Source organism: Stegostoma tigrinum, chromosome 21 (genome assembly GCF_030684315.1).
Source record: "Stegostoma tigrinum isolate sSteTig4 chromosome 21, sSteTig4.hap1, whole genome shotgun sequence".
Classification (NCBI taxonomy): Eukaryota; Metazoa; Chordata; class Chondrichthyes; order Orectolobiformes; family Stegostomatidae; genus Stegostoma; species Stegostoma tigrinum.
This window is the reverse complement of record NC_081374.1, coordinates 16,699,706-16,721,921: the sequence shown is the minus strand read 5'-3', so window position 1 is coordinate 16,721,921 and position 22,216 is coordinate 16,699,706. Positions and strand designations below refer to the sequence as shown.

Here is a 22,216-nt window from a genome sequence, read left to right as displayed (position 1 = left end):
ATGACCAGATAAGTCAGCTCCTAGTTGTTCACTTAGAAGAACCCGGTGACAATGCCATAATAGCCTCATGTAGGCGCTCAAGGCTGGTGAATGTTACCTCAGTTGCAACAACTTATACACCTCAATGCATCCTCCCAGGCTGGTTAATGCATCAGACCTCCAACACTGACCCACCATCAGTCCCCATGGCACTCAGGAGTTACGCGGATACACACCATCCATTGTCACAGATTTTACCCAACTTGCTCATGATTCGAATTATTCTGCCATGGACATCACATCTGCCAAATGCACTGATGTGCTGTCTTGCCTTGTTACTTGCAGGACAGAAGAAGTAAACAAGCCAGATAAAGCAAGGGTCATAGAGCTTGAATTTGGAGAAGAAGGCTGTGTGTGCCATTGTGGTGATTGCAATGGAGACTGTGGCTTTGCTCAGAACATTGTGAATTATGGCACATTCCACTTGTTTGCTGCTTCTCAACTTTACCTTCGCCCTGTTATCATTGTGATGAATGAGTTACAGATTGAGAGTTCATGAACTTTTTTGCCTTTCTAACCCTGCCTCCTCAGCCCCAACCTTTTTCTTATAATTTTCTGCTTTCAGACAGCCAAGAACTGTTGCATGTGTAACCATAGCAACTGGCAGAGGAGGAGGAGAGACAGCTACACATTTATGCTGGTGAAAAGGCTCAGTCAGTTGACCTGACACTCATTGTTACCAGCTTCAGGTACTGGCACTTTCCTGGTACCCCAGGTACCTCAGGGACAAGAACAGAGTTGGGATCTACTCATGGTGACTCACTCTGAAAATGCAGACTGTAGCCATGGCAGGGGTAAAGGATGGCTCGTGTAACAGCTCGCCAGAGAACAAAGTCAACAAATAGATTCAAACCAGGCAACAGGCAGGGTAATAAAATGTGAGGCTGGATGAACACAGCAGGCCAAGCAGCATCTCAGGAGCACAAAAGCTGACGTTTCGGGCCTAGACCCTTCATCAGAGAGGCAGGGTAATAGCTGTCTAACCTGTCGGGCAGCATTCCCAATTCAAGGGGAATTGTGGACTCAGGCTGTCACTTGGAAGAATTCTATCTTAGCATATTGAAAACTAACATCTTCAAACTCATCTCTCCCTATTTATTTCAGAACCTTCTCCCTATCCCCCTTTTCTGATGAAGGGTCTAGGCCCGAAATGTCAGCTTTTGAGCTCCTAAGTTGCTGCTTGGCCTGCTGTGTTCATCCAGCTCCACACTTTGTTATCTTCAAACTCGTCAACTGTTTTTCAGTAGGGAAAGGAGACTCCTTTAATTAGTTTATTCCAAATATAATGTCTCACATGTATTGAAAACTCTTCTCAAAGCCTGTGACTTTCAATCTTTCTACAAGTTGCACCTACCTTGAAATTTCAGCTATTTCATATCCAGCATCAATGGTGTCTTTACCAGCAGCAACTGCAGCTGTGAGCAAGAGTCTTTCCCTTCCAGAAGACACCGCCTCTGTTCTGAAAGCTTCCTGCAATTCCTGCAAATGATGAGTGTTTTTTGATTTCTGTTGATGATAGACTTTATTCAAACTATAGACTGCAGTAGACAAGGCTGCTATGCTATGCTGTTTCCCTTGAACTGCATCGTTGCCTTCAGTGATATATGTGCATTCCTTTGTGATTCTGGTTTAAACTAAATACCCTAAGATCATTCTTCAGTGCTGGTCTTTCAGCCATTTCCATGTGGGTGTGATCGTGACTGGCATTGGGAATGCATTTAAAATAGAAAATGCTGAGAAAACCCAGTAGGTCTGGTGGAACACAACAACCTTGGAACTGAAAGAAAAAGGTGCAGGAATAGACCATATGTTTTTGACCCTGCATTGGCAATCTCTTGGTTGAACAGTTCTTGGTGTCAGCTTTGTTTACTTGTCAGCTCCCATAGCCCTCGCCTGCCTGATAGTACAAGAATCTCAGTCTTGCATATATACTCAATGATTTAGTTTCAAAGGCTCTCTGTAAGAAGAAACTATTCTAATCTTTGCCTCATTTCGGTGAGTTCATCTTTGGAAGCTATTCCTTTAGTTCTACAATCCACCCCCTTTCCTGTGAGATTTCTAATGACAGATTTTTGATCTGGAGTGTTAGGTCTCTTTCTCTCTTGACAGATTCTGCATGAGCTGATGAGGGTTTCCAGTATTTTTATTTCAGTTTTCCAGCAGTGGCAATACTTTGCACTTGGGAATGAATTAGCGGTTTCAGGGTTTCCCAGCTCATTTATGGCTGTTATGCATTTTTTTCCACTATCAAAAGGAGAAATATAATCTTATCTGAAAGGAAAGAAACGCTAGAGATTTTGTTGCTCAAGTAGCTGTTCTCTGAAAAATTAGACCTTACAAATTAGACCTATCACCTTGACCAAGGCTGTAAAACGTTGTTTATCTTCCACTGGACTGTCTCTGGAGCCAGGATACTCCCAGTCCAAATCCAAACCATCAAATCCATGGCTCCGAAGAAAACTGATTGCAGAACTGATGAACGTTGTCCGAGATTCATCTGTAGCCACTAGGTTTGTAAATCTAATCAGAGAAATAGATTGGACATGGGGAAAACATTAAGTGAGTAAATCTCCTTCGGAGAACTGATGGTGTGTTTATTTCGAACTAGTGCCACAGCTTTGAACACTTAACATGCTCATACTGATCTGTATGGTTTAAAATTTAATTCCTGCAATTTTTAAGAAAAGCACAGAAAAATAAGATTAAAGCTTCATTTAGGAACATTTTTCTCTGTTATAAAACCTTTCTGTCACTTATTCTGCTTAACATACAGGTCTGTCTATTGTTTATTTTCGCTAACGTCTCTCGGTAAATCAGGAGAAGTTGAAACAACAACAAACTCTCCCAGAAAGAAAGAAATGCAGAGACACTAGAGAATGCTCCTAATTCCAATCTCTCTCCCTCATGACCTTACCTGCTCTGGACAATCATAAAACAACCTTAAAGCTAATTTCCCTCATTTACAATTTACTTTTTGGGCTGGTGAAACCAGAGTCTATAGGTGTGAGGCAAGAAAAGCACAGCAGGTCAGACAGCATCAGAAGAGCAGGAAAGACAATGGTTTGGGCCAAAGCCCTTCGTCAGGACGAGGGGGGAGCCCAGAAATAAATAGAGGGGGGGTGTGTGGCGTGGGGTTAAGTGTAGGAGGGATGGTGATAGATGGATGCAGATAGGGGCTTACTGTGATTGGTCCATGAGAAGGGTGGAGCAGATAGGTGAGTACGAAGCTGGATAGATTAGGTCATATCAGGAGGGGGAGGCTAGATATGGGATAAGGCTGAGAGTGGAGAAATTTTGAACCTGGCGTAGTCAACGTTAAGCCTTTGGGTTGTAAGCTTCCAAGGTGTAGTATCAGGTGTTGTTTCTATCACTTACATTTGGCCTCACTCTGACAGTGGGGGAGGCCATGGATGGGCATGCTGTCAGGGGAGGGGGAGGGGGAGATAAAATGGATGGCAACCGGAAGTTTGGGTTTGTTGATGAATGGCAGAGCACAGATGCTCCACAAAGCGGTCCCTGAATGGTCTTTGTAGGATTTGTGGAACTGAACCACTTCTGCAACTGTACTGGCACCCTCCCTCACCTCTTTCTCCACTATATTGATTATTGCATTGGTGCAGCTTTGTGCAAGGAGCTCAAACAGTTCATCAACTTTGCCAACACCTTCCACCCTGCCCTCAAATTCACCTGGACTATTTCTGACACCTTCCTCGCCTTCCTGGACCCTTCTGTCTCCATCTCTGGAAACCAACACACCACCGACATCCATGTCGAACCCACTGAATCCCACAACTACCTCAATTGCACGTCCTCCCACCCACCCTCTACAAAAATACTATACCATATTCCCAATTCCTCTGACTCTGCAGCATCTGCTCCCAAGATGAGGCATTCCACTCCAGGACATCCCAGATATCCTCCTACTTTAGGCACCATGATTTCCCTTCCACTGTAAGTAAGGACACCCTCAACCAGATTTCCTCTATTTCCCACACGTTTGCCCTCAAAACCACCTTCCCCAAAAGCAATAAGGATTGAGTCCCCTTTGTCCTCAGGTACCACCTTCCCAACCTCTGGATCTAAAGCATCATCCTTTGACATATCTGCAACCTACAGTCAGACCCCACCGCCCAAAAAGCATTTTCCTCCCCACCCCTGTCAGCTTTCTGCAGGGATTGGTCATTCTGTGACTCCCTCATCAACTGTAGACTCCCCACCAATTCCTCCACTACACCTGGTACCCTTCTCTGCAACTGCAAGACATATAACTCCTGCCCCTATACCTCCTTTCTCACCTCTGTCCAAGGCCCCAAACAATCCTTCCAGATCCAGCAGAGATTCACCTGCACTTCATCCAACCTTATCTATTGTATCCACTGCTCCAGATGTGGTCACTTCTACATTGGGGAGACCAAATGTAGACTTCTGGACAGGTTTGCAGAGCATCTGTACTCTGTATGCATCAACTAACCTGACCTTCCAGTTACTGTCTATTCTTGGACTCGTCCGCTGTCAGAGTGAGGCTAAACGTAAACTGCAGAAACAACAGCTGAAATTTTCCTTTGAATCTTATAGCTCAATGACCTTAACTTTGACTTCACCAGTTTCAAAATTCCCCAATCGCCACCCCATGGAGAAAATGTTGAGAAAATGGGGTGAGGTGACCAGTGAAAACATCAAAAGTAAACATTGTCTCAAATCCCATGTCCGGCCTTCCCCCTTCTGACCTGACCTAACCTGCCCATCTTCCTATTTGCCTATCCTTCCCATGGATCAATCACAATAACACCCAATCTGCATCCACCTATCATCATCTCTCCTACCCTTTTCCCTGTCCAGCCCTTCCCTCGATTTATTTCTGGGCTCCCCTCCAGGTCTGCAGCACTGACAAATGGTTTTGACCCCAACAATTGACCTTTCTGCTCGCCTGATGGTCTCTGACCTGCTGAGCGTTTCCCGCCTTACACCTACAGACTCTGGCTTCCAGAATCTGCAGTCCTTAACGTTTCCGTGCTGGTGAAGTTAAATGGTTTTTTATAACGTTTAGTGATTCACTGAGTGTTTTGAAATCAAACTAGCTCTAACTCACAAAGAAAGCCTACCTTTCCAAACTAATCATTATTTTAAGCAGCGTAGGCACCATGGGCAGAACTTTTTCAGACACACAATAGCGTGGGCATGGAGAAAATGTTGAGAAAATGGGGTGAGGTGACCAGTGAAAACATCAAAAGTAAACATTGTCTCAAATCCCAGTTAAATGTTGAACATCAATGTAGACTTCCCACCACTGAGCAGCAAGGAGACTACTTACAATTATTATCATGCAATTGTATCTCATCATGACCTAATCTTGCCTCCTTAATATGTAACATACTGTTCTTTAACTCAATAGTTAAAAATAGATGAAGACTATTCTTGATAAGGAAGTCAGAGTGGTTATCTGGTGAATTCAGCTTACTGTTACCTCCTTTAGCTCTCCATCTTGGATACCAAAGACCAGCATCTCAGGGCATGCTCCACTGGCAGGAGCTGCGTGCATCCCACATCTATGGATTTTGGCACTCAGCACTAATAAGCCTCACGGCATCATCACAGCTCATCTCCTCTCCATTTACAAGATGGTTTTGTTCTTCAATGTTGCATATTTTTCCTTTGCAATGCTGTTGCCAAGATACTTTACAGACAGGGGCATACTCCCATCTCATGGATGTGACCAGACTGCAGCTCAATGTTCCTTGCCTGCTCTCTTAATGCTCCCCCCTTATGCACCTGGTAGCATGCACACAGCAGAGACCCTGTCTATTTGTTCTTTGTCTGTGCAGTTACCGCCTATATACTTACAGCAATTCTGCCTTGTCTTGTCTTGCATTTTAATATAGACACAAAAACAGGCAGCTTAATGTGGTTGCCACCAATGAGCAGTCATGTTGCTATATATCACCATACCATGTCATTATCACACCAACACCATCTTCCAGCAACTGTGTGGCAAATACACTGCATGTGTACCAACCAAATGGGCACATGTCAAAGTCTAATAAGTCAAATCTAACCTGTGTGTATTAGATTCCCAACCACATTGAATAATCTCTCTCTACCCTGTCAAGCACCTTCATAATTTAACATGTTTCAATCAGGTCATTTGTCATGCTTCTAAACTCCAGTGGGAATATTACCCAGTTTATTCAGCTTTCTATCATAGGATAATACTGTCTTCCCAGGAATGAATGTAGCAAATATTTGCTGGACAGTCTCTGAGACAAATATATCCTTCCTTAACTATGACATAGAGGTATTGGTGTTGGATTGGGGCGGACAAAGACAGAAATCAATCGACACCAGGTTATAATCCAATAGGTTTATTTGAAATCACAAGGTCTCGTCGTTTGTTGAGGGTGCAGTGCTTCAAAAGCTTGTGATTTCAAATAAGCCTGTTGGACTATAACCCGGTGTACGGTGACTTCTTCCTTAACTACACAGAAGTAAAACTGGAAATCAGGAATTGCAGTCTCAGACAAGACCCCTTTACTTGGACTAGCCAATAGAAAAAAGTCAAAGTAATTGAACGGTAACACAGGTTCCAGTCATTAATGGTAAAGTTTGGACTGGTGCAAGGTAATTCCTCTTCTCATGTAGAATGTCAAGCTATGGAATAAACTCTCCTAGAAGAGAAAAGAAAGAAAGGTCTTCCATTGACAGCATACCTTTCACATTCTCAGGATAGTTTAAAGAACTTTTTTTTAACTTAAATCACTGTTTTAGCTTAACCTGTGCAGGACATGAATTAAAATTATTTAACTAGTGATCAGTAGCTCCAATGAGGGATTGAAGGCTTTTCTGTGAGAAAATACAACAAATGACCTTCCTTGCCATTAACAATCTTGAGTGAAATCTAGAGAGGTATGTGGGGAATGCTCCCTAAAAAGTAACTGGAATATCATTTAGTACAGATGATTCATGCTTGCCATCCACATAATCATTGACACATGATTTACACACATCATTGATGATTGAAAACCTACAATATTTCTTCATAATCTTTGGAGTATTTCAACAAACTTCACTGGTTTACAGACACTACAGAGCCAATGTCATATATTTAAACTCTTTGCAAATAGATTCATACAGCACAGAATAGACCCTTCGGCCCATTTGAGTCTGCACTGACATAACTACCACGAAAAGTGCACAAATCCCAATTGCCTGCACTTGTCCCATGAGCTAAAGTTGATACATTGTTGAGCTTTCTGACTAGCATCAATCTATGTTTCTCAGCATCTAATTGACAAATCTGATAGGAAAGATAGAATTCCTTAAGCTTGGTATATGTTGACACAGTCTTTTCTCATAATTATAAATTTCCAGCTTAACTTTAATAGCCACTTGGAGAAATACTGACATTATCAGTTGTCAATCTTCAAACATTACTTTTAGACTTTCACTATTTTGTGAGCATTAAAATGCGATCATTATTACCTTGTGGTACCAAAATTCCATCCTCCAACAGCTAAAAGGGTTTTCAGATTATTATTTCTATTAAGAGAAAGAATACAAAGCTGTGATTTTCAGGATTTTCGTAAGGTATGCTATATGATCATTACACTTCTCTATCATGATGATTACGCAACAGTTCTAGTAGTTGTTACAGTCACAACATTTTAAATGTGCAATGTGAGAAAACTGAATCGTAAAATGCATCTAAGATTTGTATGTCTGAGCAGGAGTAGGCCATTCAGCCCCTTGAGTCTGTTCCACCATTCAATGAAGCATGGTTAATTTGGGACCTAACTGTGCATTCCTGTTTTTGGCCCATATCCCCTTAATACCTTTTCTCAACAGAAATGCGTCTACCTCAAATTTAAAACTAACAACTGATCTAGCATCAACTGCCTTTTGTAGCAAATGCAACTCAGAGGGAATGATGTGGCTTACCTAATTTTCAGATCATTGAATCTCTTGAACATGGGCTCATCATTCCATTCATAGGTAGTGAGTTCATTGTTTGCCAAGCTGCCAAAGGCATAAATCAGGTGGGTGCACAGGCAGGGGTCAATATTTTCTGGGAAGAATTTACCACCTTCTGGTCTGTACTGAGCCCAGTTTGTATAGTAACAAACTAGTTTGTAGGAGGAGACTAAAGTGTGAAGAAAATGTTGCAGTTATTTCAAGTATTAAAGCCGATAATGTGGCAAATCTGTAAAAGGAAGACATATGATAAACTTCGCTGTATCCTAGATCAGAACAAATATTTAATGGGCTTCTAAGAGTACTATTACTTTTGCTTTCAGGGAAACCCTTGCATTTAACGTAAAAGTAAACTGCCTTCAGTACTTCTGCAGCAGATCTATGTGAAATAAATTAAAATTAATTTGCATGTTTTAATTTGTAACTAAGCTGAAAGAAATTTAGTTTTAAGCTTATTTCTGTCTCGAGAAAGAATGGACAGAAACGGATACAGCTGCTAACCTCGTATGATGGGGGCATGTAGCTGATGATTAGAAAGAAATGTTTGAGAGCTGGGAAAGTCACTGGGCCATGTAAACCTATCACTTTCAGACAAGACAAGCTCAGCTTCATATCTTACACACATTTAATTCTTACTTAATTCCACTTACTGTCTCCACTTTAATGGGTTTGTCTCATCATTTATTTCACAATTTGATCACGCTTTGAGTAAAAAAGTTCAGTTAAGAGTTTATTTCGTAATGCAAACACCCTTTGGCTCTAAATTTTTGAAACTTTCGTTAGAGTGCATAATTTGTTTGGACTAGTTTTAGCCACTCATGTCAAACCTTGCAAACTCCAATTAGACCACAGAAAGCTAGTCAGATTTCCAGAGACGGTCCCTCTGTGTTGCCTTGCATCACCCTCGCTGTTTCTGTCGAAACAATTTCAAGTACAAAACTTCAATTCTTCTTTATCCCCACTACTTCTCAGTGCCTCTATGTTTAAATAAACCGATCTGGCAGATAACCTCCTGGATCTATCTTAAAATAAAAGAAATTAGATTTTTAAAAATATTTTAAATATAAAACAATTTTATAATTAAATGATTTTATAATAATTTTAAATTATCAAAACTGGGGTGAATTCCAGTAAGCTGGTGAAACGAATGCCAAATATTGACTGAACTCGTGAAAAATATCTTCAAAATCTATTTTGGGTTTTTCATGAGGCAATATTAAATGTAAACAGTCCTGATTTGCTGAGGGTGGCTTTTGAATGTGATGCTTCCAACGCGAAAGAGAGAAATAGAACCTGGGATAGGGTTTCTGCATTGCTTGCAATTGTATGCAAAATAATACATTTTCACAAAGAATTTTTATGCAACCTTATGGACAAATATATTTGCGTAACCCTGAACACAAAAGTTTGTAGATTTGTAAGATTAAACAGTGTTTTAAAATATAACTTCTTAAGATCAATATTTTGGTTTTGAAATATTCCTTGATATATTCCAGATTGATAACTTGAAGTGATGTGTTTAATACAAGTGAAAATGGATTTGCCACATTACAGTTCTTTTAGTCAGAGTGACCTTCATTTTCGACTATGTTTTAAATTCTTAAAAGTGACCTGTAAGGAATCAGCAGAACAATATTTACTAGTTACATGGGGCTACAGTAGTCAATTTCTGACCAAATTAAATCTAGATTCAGGGGTTTTCAGAAGTGCCCTTGCTACCATTAAATTTTCAGAACCTCCATAAACATAATTTACAAATATTCTCAATTATGAATATTTGATGCTAAACCACAGCAAATCTGCTGGATTAGGCCAGATTTGAGCATAAGATTATTTATAAACTTGTAGAAATGAACATGAAACTTGTTTAGACTCATCATTACTTGATCTTGGCTCTAGTTAAGTTGATTTCCGCTGAATTCCAGTGATGAAGACATTATAGTCAGGGCAAGCTCTAGGCATCAGTAAAACTCATTCATCCAGTAAGTATGGGGTTGACCTTTTTTCATGCTGTTTAGGTAAATCAAGGGGTAATTCTGACTTCAGAGAATGGCATAAATCGATTGATTGATTTATTGCCACGTGTACTGAAGCGCAGTGAAAAGTTTTGTTGATGAGCAGTACAGGCATGTCACAGTAAGCACAGGATGTACAGATCAAAAAGACTTAGACAGAGGCATACAGGTTACATTGCAAGGGTGTGGGCTAGGCGAGATCAATGTTAACAAGATTAGAACATAGAACATAGAACATTACAGCACAGTACAGGCCCTTCGGCCCTCGATTTTGTGCCGACCTGTCATACCGATCTCAAGCCCATCTAACCTACACTATTCCATGTACGTCCATATGCTTGTCCAATGACGACTTAAATGTACCTAAAGTTGGCGAATCTACTACCGTTGCAGGCAAAGCGTTCCATTCCCTTACTACTCTCTGAGTAAAGAAACTACCTCTGACATCTGTCCTATATCTTTCACCCCTCAATTTAAAGCTATGCCCCCTCATGCTCGCCATCACCATCCTAGGAAAAAGGCTCTACCTATCCACCCTATCTAACCCTCTGATTATTTTATATGTTTCAATTAAGTCACCTCTCAACCTTCTTCTCTCTAATGAAAACAGCCTCAAGTCCTTCAGCCTTTCCTCAAAAGACCTTCCCTCCATACCAGGCAACATCCTAGTAAATCTCCTCTGTACCCTTTCCAAAGCTTCCAAATCCTTCTTATAATGCGGTGACCAGAACTGTACACAATACTCCAAGTGCGGCCGCACCAGAGTTTTGTACAGCTTCACCATAACCTCTTGGTTCCGGAACTTGATCCCTCTATTAATAAAAGCTAAAACACTGTATGCCTTCTTAACAGCCCTGTCAACCTGGGTGGCAACTTTCAAGGATCTGTGTACATGGACACCGAGATCTCTCTGCTCATCTACACTGCTAAGAATCTTACCATAAGCCCTGTACTTTGCCTTCTGGCTAGTCCTACCAAAGTGCATTACCTCACACTTGCCTGCATTACAACTCAATTTGCCACCTCTCAGCCCAGCTCTGCAGCTTATCTATGTCTCTCTGCAACCTACAGCATCCTTCGTCTCTATCCACAACTCCACCGACCTTAATGTCGTCTGCAAATTTACTAACCCATCCTTCTACGCCCTCATCGAGGCCGTTTATAAAAATGACAAACAGCAGTGGACCCAACACCGACCCTTGCGGTACACCACTAGTAACTGGTCTCCAGGATGAACATTTCCCATCAACTACCGCCCTCTGTCTTCTTTCAGCAAGCCAATTTCTGATCCAAACTGCTATATCTCCCACAATTCCATTCCTCCGCATTTTGTACAATAGCCTATTGTGGGGAACCTTATCGAATGCCTTGCTGAAATCCATATACACCACATCAACCGGTTTACTCTCATCTACCTGTTTGGTCACCTTCTCAAAGAACTCAATAAGGTTTGTGAGGCATGATCTTCCCTTCACAAAACCGTGCTGACTATCCCTAATCAATTTATTCTTTTCTAGATGATTATAAATCCTATCCCTTATAACCTTTTCCAACACTTTACCAACAACTGAGATAAGGCTCACTGGTCTATAATTACCAGGGTTGTCTCTACTCCCCTTCTTGAACAGGGGAGCCACATTTGCTATCCTCCAGTCATCTGGCACTATTCCTTTAGACAATGACGAGTTAAAGATCAATGCCAAAGGCTCGGCAATCTCCTCCCTGGCTTCCCAGAGGATCCAAGGATAAATCCCATCCGGCCCAGGGGACTTATCTAACTTCACCCTCTGTAGGGTGTCTAATGCTTCTTCCTTGTGAACCTCAATCCCACCTAGTCTAGTAGCCTGTATCTCAGTATTCTCCTCGACAACATTATCGTATTCTACAGTGAATACTGTTGAAAAATATTCATTTAGCGCTTCCCCTATCTCATCTGACTCCACATACAACTTCCCACTACTATCCTTGATTGGGCCTAATCTTACTTTTGTCATTCTTTTATTCCTTAAATACCTATAGAAAGCCTTAGGATTTACCCTGACCCTATCCGCCAACAACTTTTCATGTCTCCTCCTGGCTCTTCTGAGCTCTCTCTTTACGTCTTTCCTTGCTACCTCGTAGCCCTCAAGTGCCCGAACTGAGCCTTTACATCTCATCCTAACATAAGCCTTCTTCTTCCTCTTGACCAGAGATTCCACCTCCTTCGTAAACCACGGCTCCCGCACTCTACAGCTTCCTCCCTGCCTGACAGGTACATACTTATCTAGGACACACAGGAGCTTTTCCTTGAATAAGGTCCACATTTCTACTGTGTCCATCCCCTGCAGTTTCCTTCCCCATCCTATGCTCCCTAAATCTTGCCTAATCTCACTGTAATTGCCTTTCCCCCAGCTATAACTCTTGCCCAGTGGTATACACCTATCCCTTTCCATCACTAAAGTAAACATAACAGAATTGTGATCGCGATCACCAAAGTGCTCACCTACTTCCAAATCTAACACCTGGCCAGGCTCATTACCTAGTACCAAATCTAATGCGGCTTCACCCCTTGTTGGTCTATCTACATACTGTGTCAGGAAGCCCTCCTGCACACTCTGGACAAAAACTGACCCATCTATAGTACTCAAACTATAGTGTTCCCAGTCAATATTTGGAAAGTTGAAGTCCCCCATGACAACTACCCTGTCTCTCTCACGCCTATCGAGAATCATCTTTGCTATCCTTTCCTCTACATCTCTGGAACTATTCGGAGGCCTATAGAAAACTCCCAACAGGGTGACCTCTCCTTTCCTGTTTCTAACCTCAGCCCATACTACCTTAGTTGATGAGTCCCCCAACATCCTTTCTGCAAGTGTAATACTGTCCTTGACCAACAATGCCACACCTCCGCCCCTTTTACCATCTTCTCTGTTCTTACTAAAACATCTAAATCCCGGAACCTGCAACAATCATTCCTGTCCCTGCTCTATCCATGTACATTTGCATTATTTGAGGCTAGAGACTCCATTCGTCAGTCTTATAATGGCTGTGAAGAAGCTACTCCTGAACTTGCTTATGCACGTGTTCAGGCTTCTGTGTCTTCTGCTTAATAGAAGAGGTTGGAGGAGATCATTACTGGGGTACAACAGGTCTGTGGTGATGTTGGCAGCCCTTCTGTGGTAGCAAACTGTATAAGTGCAATGCATGGATGGAAGCTTTACTTCCGTGATGGAGTGGGCTGTGCACACCACCGTCTGTAGTTTCTTACAGTCCTGGGAAGAACAGTTACCATACCAGGCTATTATGTACCCAGAAAGTGTGCTTTCAGTGGTACATCTGTTGAAGTTAGTGAGGGACCTTACAGACATGCCAAATTTCCTGAAGCGCCTGAGGAAGAGGAGACATTGTTGTGCTTTCGTGACAGTCCCATTCACGTGGGAAGTCCAGGACAGGTTGTCGGTTACCATCACTACAAGGAACTTGACACTGTTCACTCTCTCAACTTCAGTTCCATTGATGTAAAGGGAAGGTGTTCTCCTCCTTTCTTTCTAAAGTAATGGTCAGTTCTTTAGTTTTGCTGATGTTCAGAGAGAGGTTATTTTTATTTTACCAGATCACAAGCCCTCTATCAAATTCTGCATTTTGACTCATCGTTGTTAGATATCAGTCCCACTGTGGTGGTGTTGTCAGCAAATTTGTGGATGGTATTCATTTGGAATTTGGCAACACAGTTGTGGGTGTACAGGGAGTACAGTAGGGGGCTGATAACGTATCCTTGGGGGGCACCAGCTTTGAATGTTAGTGTGGAGGAGGTACAGTTACCTATCCTTGCTGATTGTGGTCTGTGGGTTAGAAGGCTGAAGATCCTGTTGCAATGGACAGAGATGTGACCAGGGTCACAGACTTCTGGAGGTGATAGTGGTGTTGAAGTCAGAGCTATAGTCAATGAGCAGCAGCCTGATGTAGGTACCTTTGGTGTTCAGATATTCCAAGGGTGAGTGCAGGGCTTGGGATATGGAATCTGCTGTGGATCGGTAGGCAAATTAGAGGGAATTGAGGCAGCCTGGGGGACTGGAGTTGATGTTGTCCATGACCAGCCTCTCGAAGAACTTTGTGATTATTGAGGTCAGAGTCATTGGGAGGAGGTCATTCAGACACACTGCATGTGCTTTCTTAGGGATGGGGATGATGGTGGCCTTCTTGAAGCAGGTCGGGACTTTGGGCTTGCAGGAGGGAGAAATTGAAGATTTTGGTGAATACTCTGCCAGTTGATCCACATAGGATCTGAGTGCTTGGGTGGGGACACTGTCCAGGCCCATAGCTTTCCTGGGGTTGACTCCCAGGAAGACCGATCTGACGTGGAGCAGGTGTGCCTGGGGCTGTAGGGCAGATGGCACTGTGCTGCTGGCATTCTGCTAGAATGGGACATAGAAAGCATTGAGCATGTCAGGGAGGGATGTGTCTTTGCCTGCTATCTTGCTCGGCTTCACTTTGTATCCCATAATGTTGTTTAGGTTTTTCCATAGGTGGCTGAAGTCGGTTTGGTAGGTTTAGGCCTCTAACTAGGTCCAGTGCTACCTCTTGGCATCACATGGTTTTGCAGAGGTCATATCTGGATTTCTTGTATTGATATGAGTCATCCAACTTTAATGCTGCATCCAAGGTTTATGGTTGGGGAGCACTGGGATTGACTCCTTTGCTACACAGCCCTCCATACATTTGCTAATGAAGCCTGTGATGGTGGTGGCATACTCATCTAGGTTTGTTGCTGAGAACTTGAACACAGATCAGTTCACCGATTCCAATCAGTCCCAGAGGTGGCATTCCACAGCCTTGGACCAGCACTATACACCCTTCCTTTGAAGGATTCTCCCGTTTCAGCTTCTGCTTGCAAGCTGGGAGGAGGAACACAGAGAAATGGTCTGATTTTCCAACTGGGCAGTAGATGGAGCTGTAGGTATCTTTGATTGTTGTGTAGCAGTGGTCCAGAATGTTCAGTCCATCGAGTGATATTGGTTCACACATGCTTTAAATATATCTCTCTTGACTTTCATTAACTTCTTTGTCTAAACTAAATTCAAATTATCATACTGATTGGTGGGTGATGAACTCAAGTTCATTTGGCTTAGTACTGAAGTAAAGTAATCAGCACATTACTGTATGTAAACTATAAATATGTTTGACTTACCCAGTGATAGTTGTAGAAAGAAGACCACACTCACTAAAATAAAAATAAATATATATTTTTATTGCATATCACATTTGTAGTAAATACCTTCAGGATGTTTAAGACATTCTGTAAATTGACATTAATAAATTAATCTGATCATTTCATGATGTGAAATGCTTATACTTGCTAAACTACTTTCTCTTCTTTTGGTGTCAATCTCTGTTCAGGTAAACTGATTTGAATTAGAAGTACGTTATTGTCACATGTACTCAAGCACAGGAGTACAGTGAAAGGTTTATAATGTCACCCCAACACTGCCATCTTAGGTACAAAGTAGATACTTAGGTACGTAGGTACCGCTCTGAGATGTAAAATAGAGAAATCAGAAAAGTTACTTTACCTTACAGCTATTCATTGTATAAGTATAAATTTAAAAAAAGAAATAAAGTTTAAAAAAATTACAGTCTTTCTATAAAGGGCCTGGAGTAGATCAATGCAGCAGATCACTTGCATGTGTTACATATCCTGGTGATTTGTGAAAATGTAAACAAGCAGAACAGTAAAGAATAATTATCTGAGAATGAGCCAAGGGTGATAAAACCCATCCTATTAGCACAGAACAGAATTTTAAAAAAAATGTTGTGATTGGCAGTCATAAAGCCATGGGGTCATAGCGCTGTAAAGTATGGAAATAGACACTTTTCTCCAACTTGTCCATGCCAACCAGACATCCTATATTAACCAGTCCCATTTTCTGGCATTTAACCCATATTCCTCCTAACCCTTCCTAGTCATGTACCCATCCAGATGCCTTTTAAATGTTATAGTTGTACTCGCCTGCACCACTTTCCCAGCCAGCTTATTTCATAAATACACCACCCTCTGCTTGAAGAAGCCCCTTAGCTCTCTTTCAACTCTTCCGCCTCTCACTTTAAACCTATGGCCTCTCATTTTGGACTCCCCTACCCTCAGAAAAAGACTTTGACTATTCATCCTATCTGTACCCCTTATGATTTTATAAGCCTCTATAAGGTCATCCCTCAGCCTCTGACACTCCAGGGAAACTAATCCCAGCCTATTCAGCTTCTCCCTATAGCTCAAACCCTCCAACCCTGGCTACATTGTTGTAAATCTTTTCTGAACCCTTTCAAGTTTTACAACATTCCATGACAATGTTTGGATGTGATGGTAAGTCGTGTCAAAATCTGCATGTTATTGTACATGTAAAGATATATTGAGACTCGGACAACTTTCTCCCAAAAACAGTCCTCTGGTTATGTATACAGTGCAGAGCTGGCAGGCCAGGCAGCATCAGAGGAGCAGGAAAGCTGACGTTTTGGGTCGGGACTTTTCTTTAGAAAATTTTCATTTTGCTTCAAATAAAAGAAATAGTATTAAAAAATATACAATACTAACCACTCCACAGAAGTTCCTTCCCCATCTCAGTTTTCTGAAGATGTTCATTTACTGGTTTTGCGGTCAATGGTGCCTTTGATAGTGTGTGCATGTAATTTTTGAAAGTACCTGTGGAATAAATTATAAATATGGTAATAATTTATACAGGAATATTGACTTAATGTATGGTAATTGTTTAATTCAGATGGAACAGATATGGGAAGGATGGTGGGGGTTGTGTGGTATGGGAGAAGTGTATTAATGCATAAAGGGTATAGACAGGAAGGGAGGGGAGATATGGAGAGGACATGTCATGTGAGGGGCAAGGTAATGGCATGGAATGGCAGGGAGGAAAATGATATACGAGGGCAAGAGGAAGGCCAGCTGGGATTGTTTGGGGTGGGGATAGGAGGACAGCATGGTAGACAGGTGTCAATGTGGTAGGAAGGATAGGTTATCATGGGAAATGTTGCACTGGCATGGAGATGGAATAGCTTCAGAATAATGGTGTGGTGAACAGGGATAGAATAGGATGATGATGTGGGATAGGAATGAAATAGCGATGGTCCTTATGAGAGAGATTACATGTAAAAGATGGAATGGCATGAGATGGGGATATAAAACAATATTTTTGCATTAAAGATTCTGATTACACTGCAAATGGTTCACAGTCCTCAGCCAGATTTCTGATGAAAGATTGATGCATCTGTCTTCTGTCAATTTAATATAAATGTAACAATTTAGAAACATAGCAGGTGAAAGGATGCAAATTTCAATCATATGATGGTTATTGCTGCATAGGAGTGCATTTTTTCTGAGATCTGTATCTGAATGCTCCACAAAATAAATTAATTGGTAGCTTACCTTGAGGTAAATAAATAAATAAATACAATCTGATCACCATTTGGAGACATGGCTGCAGGATAACAAGGACTGGGTCCTGAAATTGAGAGGTATGTGACAAGAAAAATAGGAAGCTGGGTAAATATGGAGGGAGGACACATTTAATCAAGTACAGTCGTTAGAACTAAGATTGACTAAGGAGATATTAGGATACAGAATCCGTTTGGATGGAGTTGTGGAAAAGTAAAGGAAGAAATTCACTGATGGGAGTAGTCTGCAGTGGTCACAATTTAAGACAAAGTATTCAGGAAATCTTGGGTGCTTGTGTTACGGGGTCATCAATATTCCTGGGCATCTTTAATCTACAGATAACTGGTCAATTCAGATTGATAGCAGTTGCCCAAATGGGTAGTTCATCACATGTTTTTGTGATAGTTCCTTTGAGTTGCACATTTTGAAACGAAACTGAGCGGTGGTTTTAATTGAGTCTGTGTTGTGTAATGGGACAGGGCAAATGAATGGCCTCTGTATAAAGGCAGCAGTGAGTAAAATACCATTAAAATTTACACCCAGTTTGAAAGGGCGAAGATTTATTGTAAGGCCCATATTTTAAACAAGAATAAATGCAACTCTGTGTGCATGAAAACTAAGCTAGATGAAGGGATTGATCATTAGAGGCATAGTGGCAACCTAAAAGGGATATTTCTGAATACTCAAAGCAAGTATGTTCCTGCCATAAAGAAAAATCCTAAAGAGAGAGCCACTATCCAGGGTTAATAAGGAGTCAGGGATAACATGAAACATGAGGGAAAAGAATATAATTGTGCAAAGACGTGGCAGGTCAGATGATTGGTCAGAATATAAAGAACAGCAGAACATGCCTAGAAGATTAACCAGGAGGAAGAAATTAAAGTATAGAGGAATCTAGCTAGAAATATAAAAATGGATAGCAAGATTTTTTACAGGTATTTAAGAAGGATGAGAATAAAATGAGTTTTGGGCCTCAGGAGAGTGCAAATTGGGATTGAATTGTAGATAATAAGGAAATGACAGGTTCAATGAACAACTATTCTGCTTCTGCATTGAATATAGAAAATACAAACAACATTCTAATTAATAACGGTAAACCTGGAACTGGAACAGATGGATGAACTTGGATTACTTATGATTATAAAGGAAGTGATACTGTGCAAACTGATGAAGCTGCAGGCCTTGACAAGCTTTTGGGATGATTTATTTTATTGAAAAACAAATTGAACATAAAATTAAGTATATTATTATTTGCTTATTTGCCAGACCACATCTCAAATGCTATTCCTTGTTTAAGATAATAAAATGTGAGGCTGGATGAACACAGCAGGCCAAGCAGCATCTCAGGAGCACAAAAGCTGACGTTTCGGGCCTAGACCCTTCATCATTGTTTAAGGATGGCTGTAAATGTGTTAGAGGTGGTTTATTACATTGATAGCTGGAATGAATGGGTTGTTTAATGAGAATAAGAAGGCAAATGCAATGTTAGCATTCGTTTCAAGAGGACTAGAATGCAAAAGCGTAGATGTACTGCTGAGGCTGTATAAGGTTCTGGTTACACTGCATTTGGAATATTGTGAGTGGTTTTTGAGCCTGTATCTAAGGAAGGATGTGCTGGTATTGGCTGGTCCAGAGCAGCTTCACAAGAATGAGCCTGGAATTGAAAGACTTGTCATATGAGTGGTTGAGGATTCGGCGTCTGTGCCTGATGGAGTTTAGAAAGATGAAGAGGGATTTGATTGAAACTTACGGAATACTGAGAGGACTGGATAGAGTGGATGTGGAGAAGATGTTTCTACTAGTAGAAGACACTAGGACCCAGGGGCACAACCTCAGAATGAAGGGCTGACCCTTTAGAATGAGAAGAGGAGGAATTTCTTCGGCCAGAAGGTAGTTAATCTGTGGAACTCATTGTCTCAGAACACTATGGAGGCCAAGTTACTGAGTGTATTTAAGACAGAGATGGATAGGTTCTTGATTGTTAGAGGAAAGAAGGATTACAAGAAGATAGGAGAATGGGGTTAAGAAACTCACCAGCTTTGGTCAAACTGCAGAGCAGACTCCATGGGGTGAATGGCCTAATTTTTCTCCTATGCCTTAAGGTTATGGTCTTTTGATAGGTTGGATGGATGGATAGATTTTCACTGAAGTATAGAAGAGTGAGAGTGTCTTGATTGTAGTGTACAGCACCCTGAATGGCCTTGATAGGGGTGATGTAGAAAAGATGTCTTCTCTTATTGTGAATTTAAAACTAGAGAGTGCTGTTTTAAGTTTGTGGCCACACTTTCAGGACAGTGATTGGGTAATTTCTTTTTCTCTGTGGGTTGTACAACTTTGGAACTTTGCCTCAGGATGCAGTGGAGATGAGTGATTAAATGTTTTAAGACAGAGGCAGACAGATTTCTGTTAGACCAGAGAATCAGACATTACCATAGGAATTTGGGAATGTGGAATTCTAAACACAAACAGATCAGCCATGATCTTATTGAATGGTGGAACCAGCTCATATGCTTATTGAACGTTTGTATGTTTATACCTTAGTTTTATTAAAAAAAACCCCTGCAGACAACTCTTCCTGTATGTGTCAAATTTGATTGTATTATGTAACCATGTAGTAGTATTTCCTTAAGTTATTGACTGTTTTACTTGGCTGAAAAGCTGATGAGGCACTCTTACAAAAGCTGGAGTTTCCCATGTGCAGCCAATGTCACTTCCTGTAGATGTGTTTGTCTGGGATACATGGTGCATCCAGAACTTCACACAAAAGGCAGGATGCACATTCCACTTGGCCAAGCTTACTTGCCATCCCTGTAATTTTACGAACTATATATCACAAATAGAATAGTAGAAACCTTACCAGTACTCAGCAATTAGCTTATTCCCTGCACTGAAGTAAGGGTCAACTACCAGAAGTAGGGCTTCATCAAACAGCTAGTTTTTTTTATCCCTATTGCAGAGCAAGAACTAATCATAATTATCTCCAGTGAATGAATAACAGACACCATTATGGTCCCCATTTCAAACTCTTTCCCCCAACTATTCAAATGATCCCTCTCAATGGCAACAGTCATTTTGCAACCTTAGTGTCTGTTGACCCCAAGATGACGTTCTGACCACATATACATGCTATTACTAAGAAAGCCTACTTCTACCTCTGCAACATTACTCAGTTAGCTTCAGCCGATTTTCTTTTGAAAACCTTACATCTTTATCTTCATACTTAACGATTCCAACTTGCTCCTGATTTGACTCTCACCTTTAGTTCTCTTGTGCTCTTTGGGTTACATTGTCTCCTGGTTAAGTCATGTCTTGGTTGTAAGATATTCTTTCTTGCTGTTAAATCTCTTCTCTGGTCATGTCTCTCCTAATTGCAAAGATTTCAACAAGTACTACAAATCTCTAGGATATCAACTATGCCTTAATTCTGACCTCTTGAACTTCTCAATTTGGAATGGCACACCAGTCGAAACTGTGCATTTAGTTGCTGACAAGCTATGTTCTGAAATCTCTTTTCTATATTTTGATCTCCTGGTCTTGCTTCCTCTTTTAATGAGAGTCTTCTAAATTTGTTGAAGTATCAGATTTGCAATGATATGACTGATAAATTAAGGGTTGATGCTGTACCATTCTCAGAATATTTTTGATTTATTCTGGGTCATTTACGTCTGCTTAAAAAAGACAAAAGAACTGTGGATGCTGTAAACCAAACACAAAAACTGAAATTATTGGAAGAGCTCACTTGGTCTGAGGAAGGATCACTCGACCTACAACATTAACTCTCTCCACAGATGCTGCCAAATCTACCAAACTTTTCCAGCAGTTTCTGTTTTTGGATCTACTTCTGCTGTCAGTCTTAAATCAGAGTAGCTTCGCCATTAGAATCTCTACTGTGAACATGAAATCCATCAGAAAAATCTTAAAATCTTGTAAACGGTCAGCTGCCAGAAAGCAATAAACAATTGCACCTCCCAGCCGCAAACCATTACCACTCCCCCTCCCATTCTTTAGATGACATGTCCATCATGGGCCTCCTGCAGTGCCACAATGATGCCACCCGAAGGTTGCAGGAACAGCAACTCATATTCCGCTTGGGAACCCTGCAACCCAATAGTATCAATGTGGACTTCACCAGCTTCGAAATCTCCCCTTCCCCCACCGCATCTCAAAACCAGCCCAGTTTGTCCCCTCCCCACACTGCACCACACAACCAGCCCAGTTCTTCCCCTCCACCCACTGCATCCCAAAACCAGTCCAACCTGTCTCTGCCTCCCTAACCTGTTCTTCCTCTCACCCATCCCTTCCTCCCACCCCAAGCAGCACCTCCATCTCCTACCTACTAACCTTATCCCACGTCCTTGACCTGTCCGTCTTCCCTGGACTGACCTATCCCCTCCCTACCTCCCCACCTATACTGTCCTCTCCACCTATCTTCTTTTCTCTCCATCTTCGGTCCGCCTCTCCCTCTCTCCCTATTTATTCCAGAACCCTCACCCATCCCCCTCTCTGATGAAGGGTCTAGGCCCGAAACGTCAGCTTTTGTGCTCCTGAGATGCTGCTGGGCCTGCTGTGTTCATCCAGCCTCACATTTTATTATCTATGCCAGAAAGCTGGATATGTCTTTTCATAAGTCTCAGGATTTCTTTCAACTAAATACAAGTAGCTTTGTGAGCATACAGCATTTTTAAAGTAGTGGCAAACATTTTGAAGTTGGTCACATGTTTTGTGACATCTTATTTGTTGTCATGCCAAACATTGGTTAAAATTATTTAGTAACCTTTGA

The 22,216-nt window shown here is 41.4% G+C and overlaps 1 protein-coding gene across 1 annotated transcript in view; it reads right to left on the bottom strand.

Annotated features, from left to right (window-relative positions):
• Positions 1 to 20,805, bottom strand: part of LOC125462671 (acidic mammalian chitinase-like) — a 30,511-nt gene extending 9,706 nt beyond the window's left edge. Inside the window, exons 1-7 of the mRNA XM_048552898.2 lie at positions 20,693 to 20,805; positions 16,585 to 16,692; positions 15,187 to 15,219; positions 7,972 to 8,173; positions 7,516 to 7,572; positions 2,394 to 2,559; positions 1,394 to 1,518 (exon numbers count right to left, since the gene is read on the bottom strand). Coding sequence (XP_048408855.1) covers positions 1,394 to 1,518; positions 2,394 to 2,559; positions 7,516 to 7,572; positions 7,972 to 8,173; positions 15,187 to 15,219; positions 16,585 to 16,675 — 674 coding nt within the window. The 5' untranslated portion in view covers positions 16,676 to 16,692; positions 20,693 to 20,805. The remainder of the gene's footprint in view (positions 1 to 1,393; positions 1,519 to 2,393; positions 2,560 to 7,515; positions 7,573 to 7,971; positions 8,174 to 15,186; positions 15,220 to 16,584; positions 16,693 to 20,692) is intronic.
• Positions 20,806 to 22,216: the final 1,411 nt, after the last annotated feature.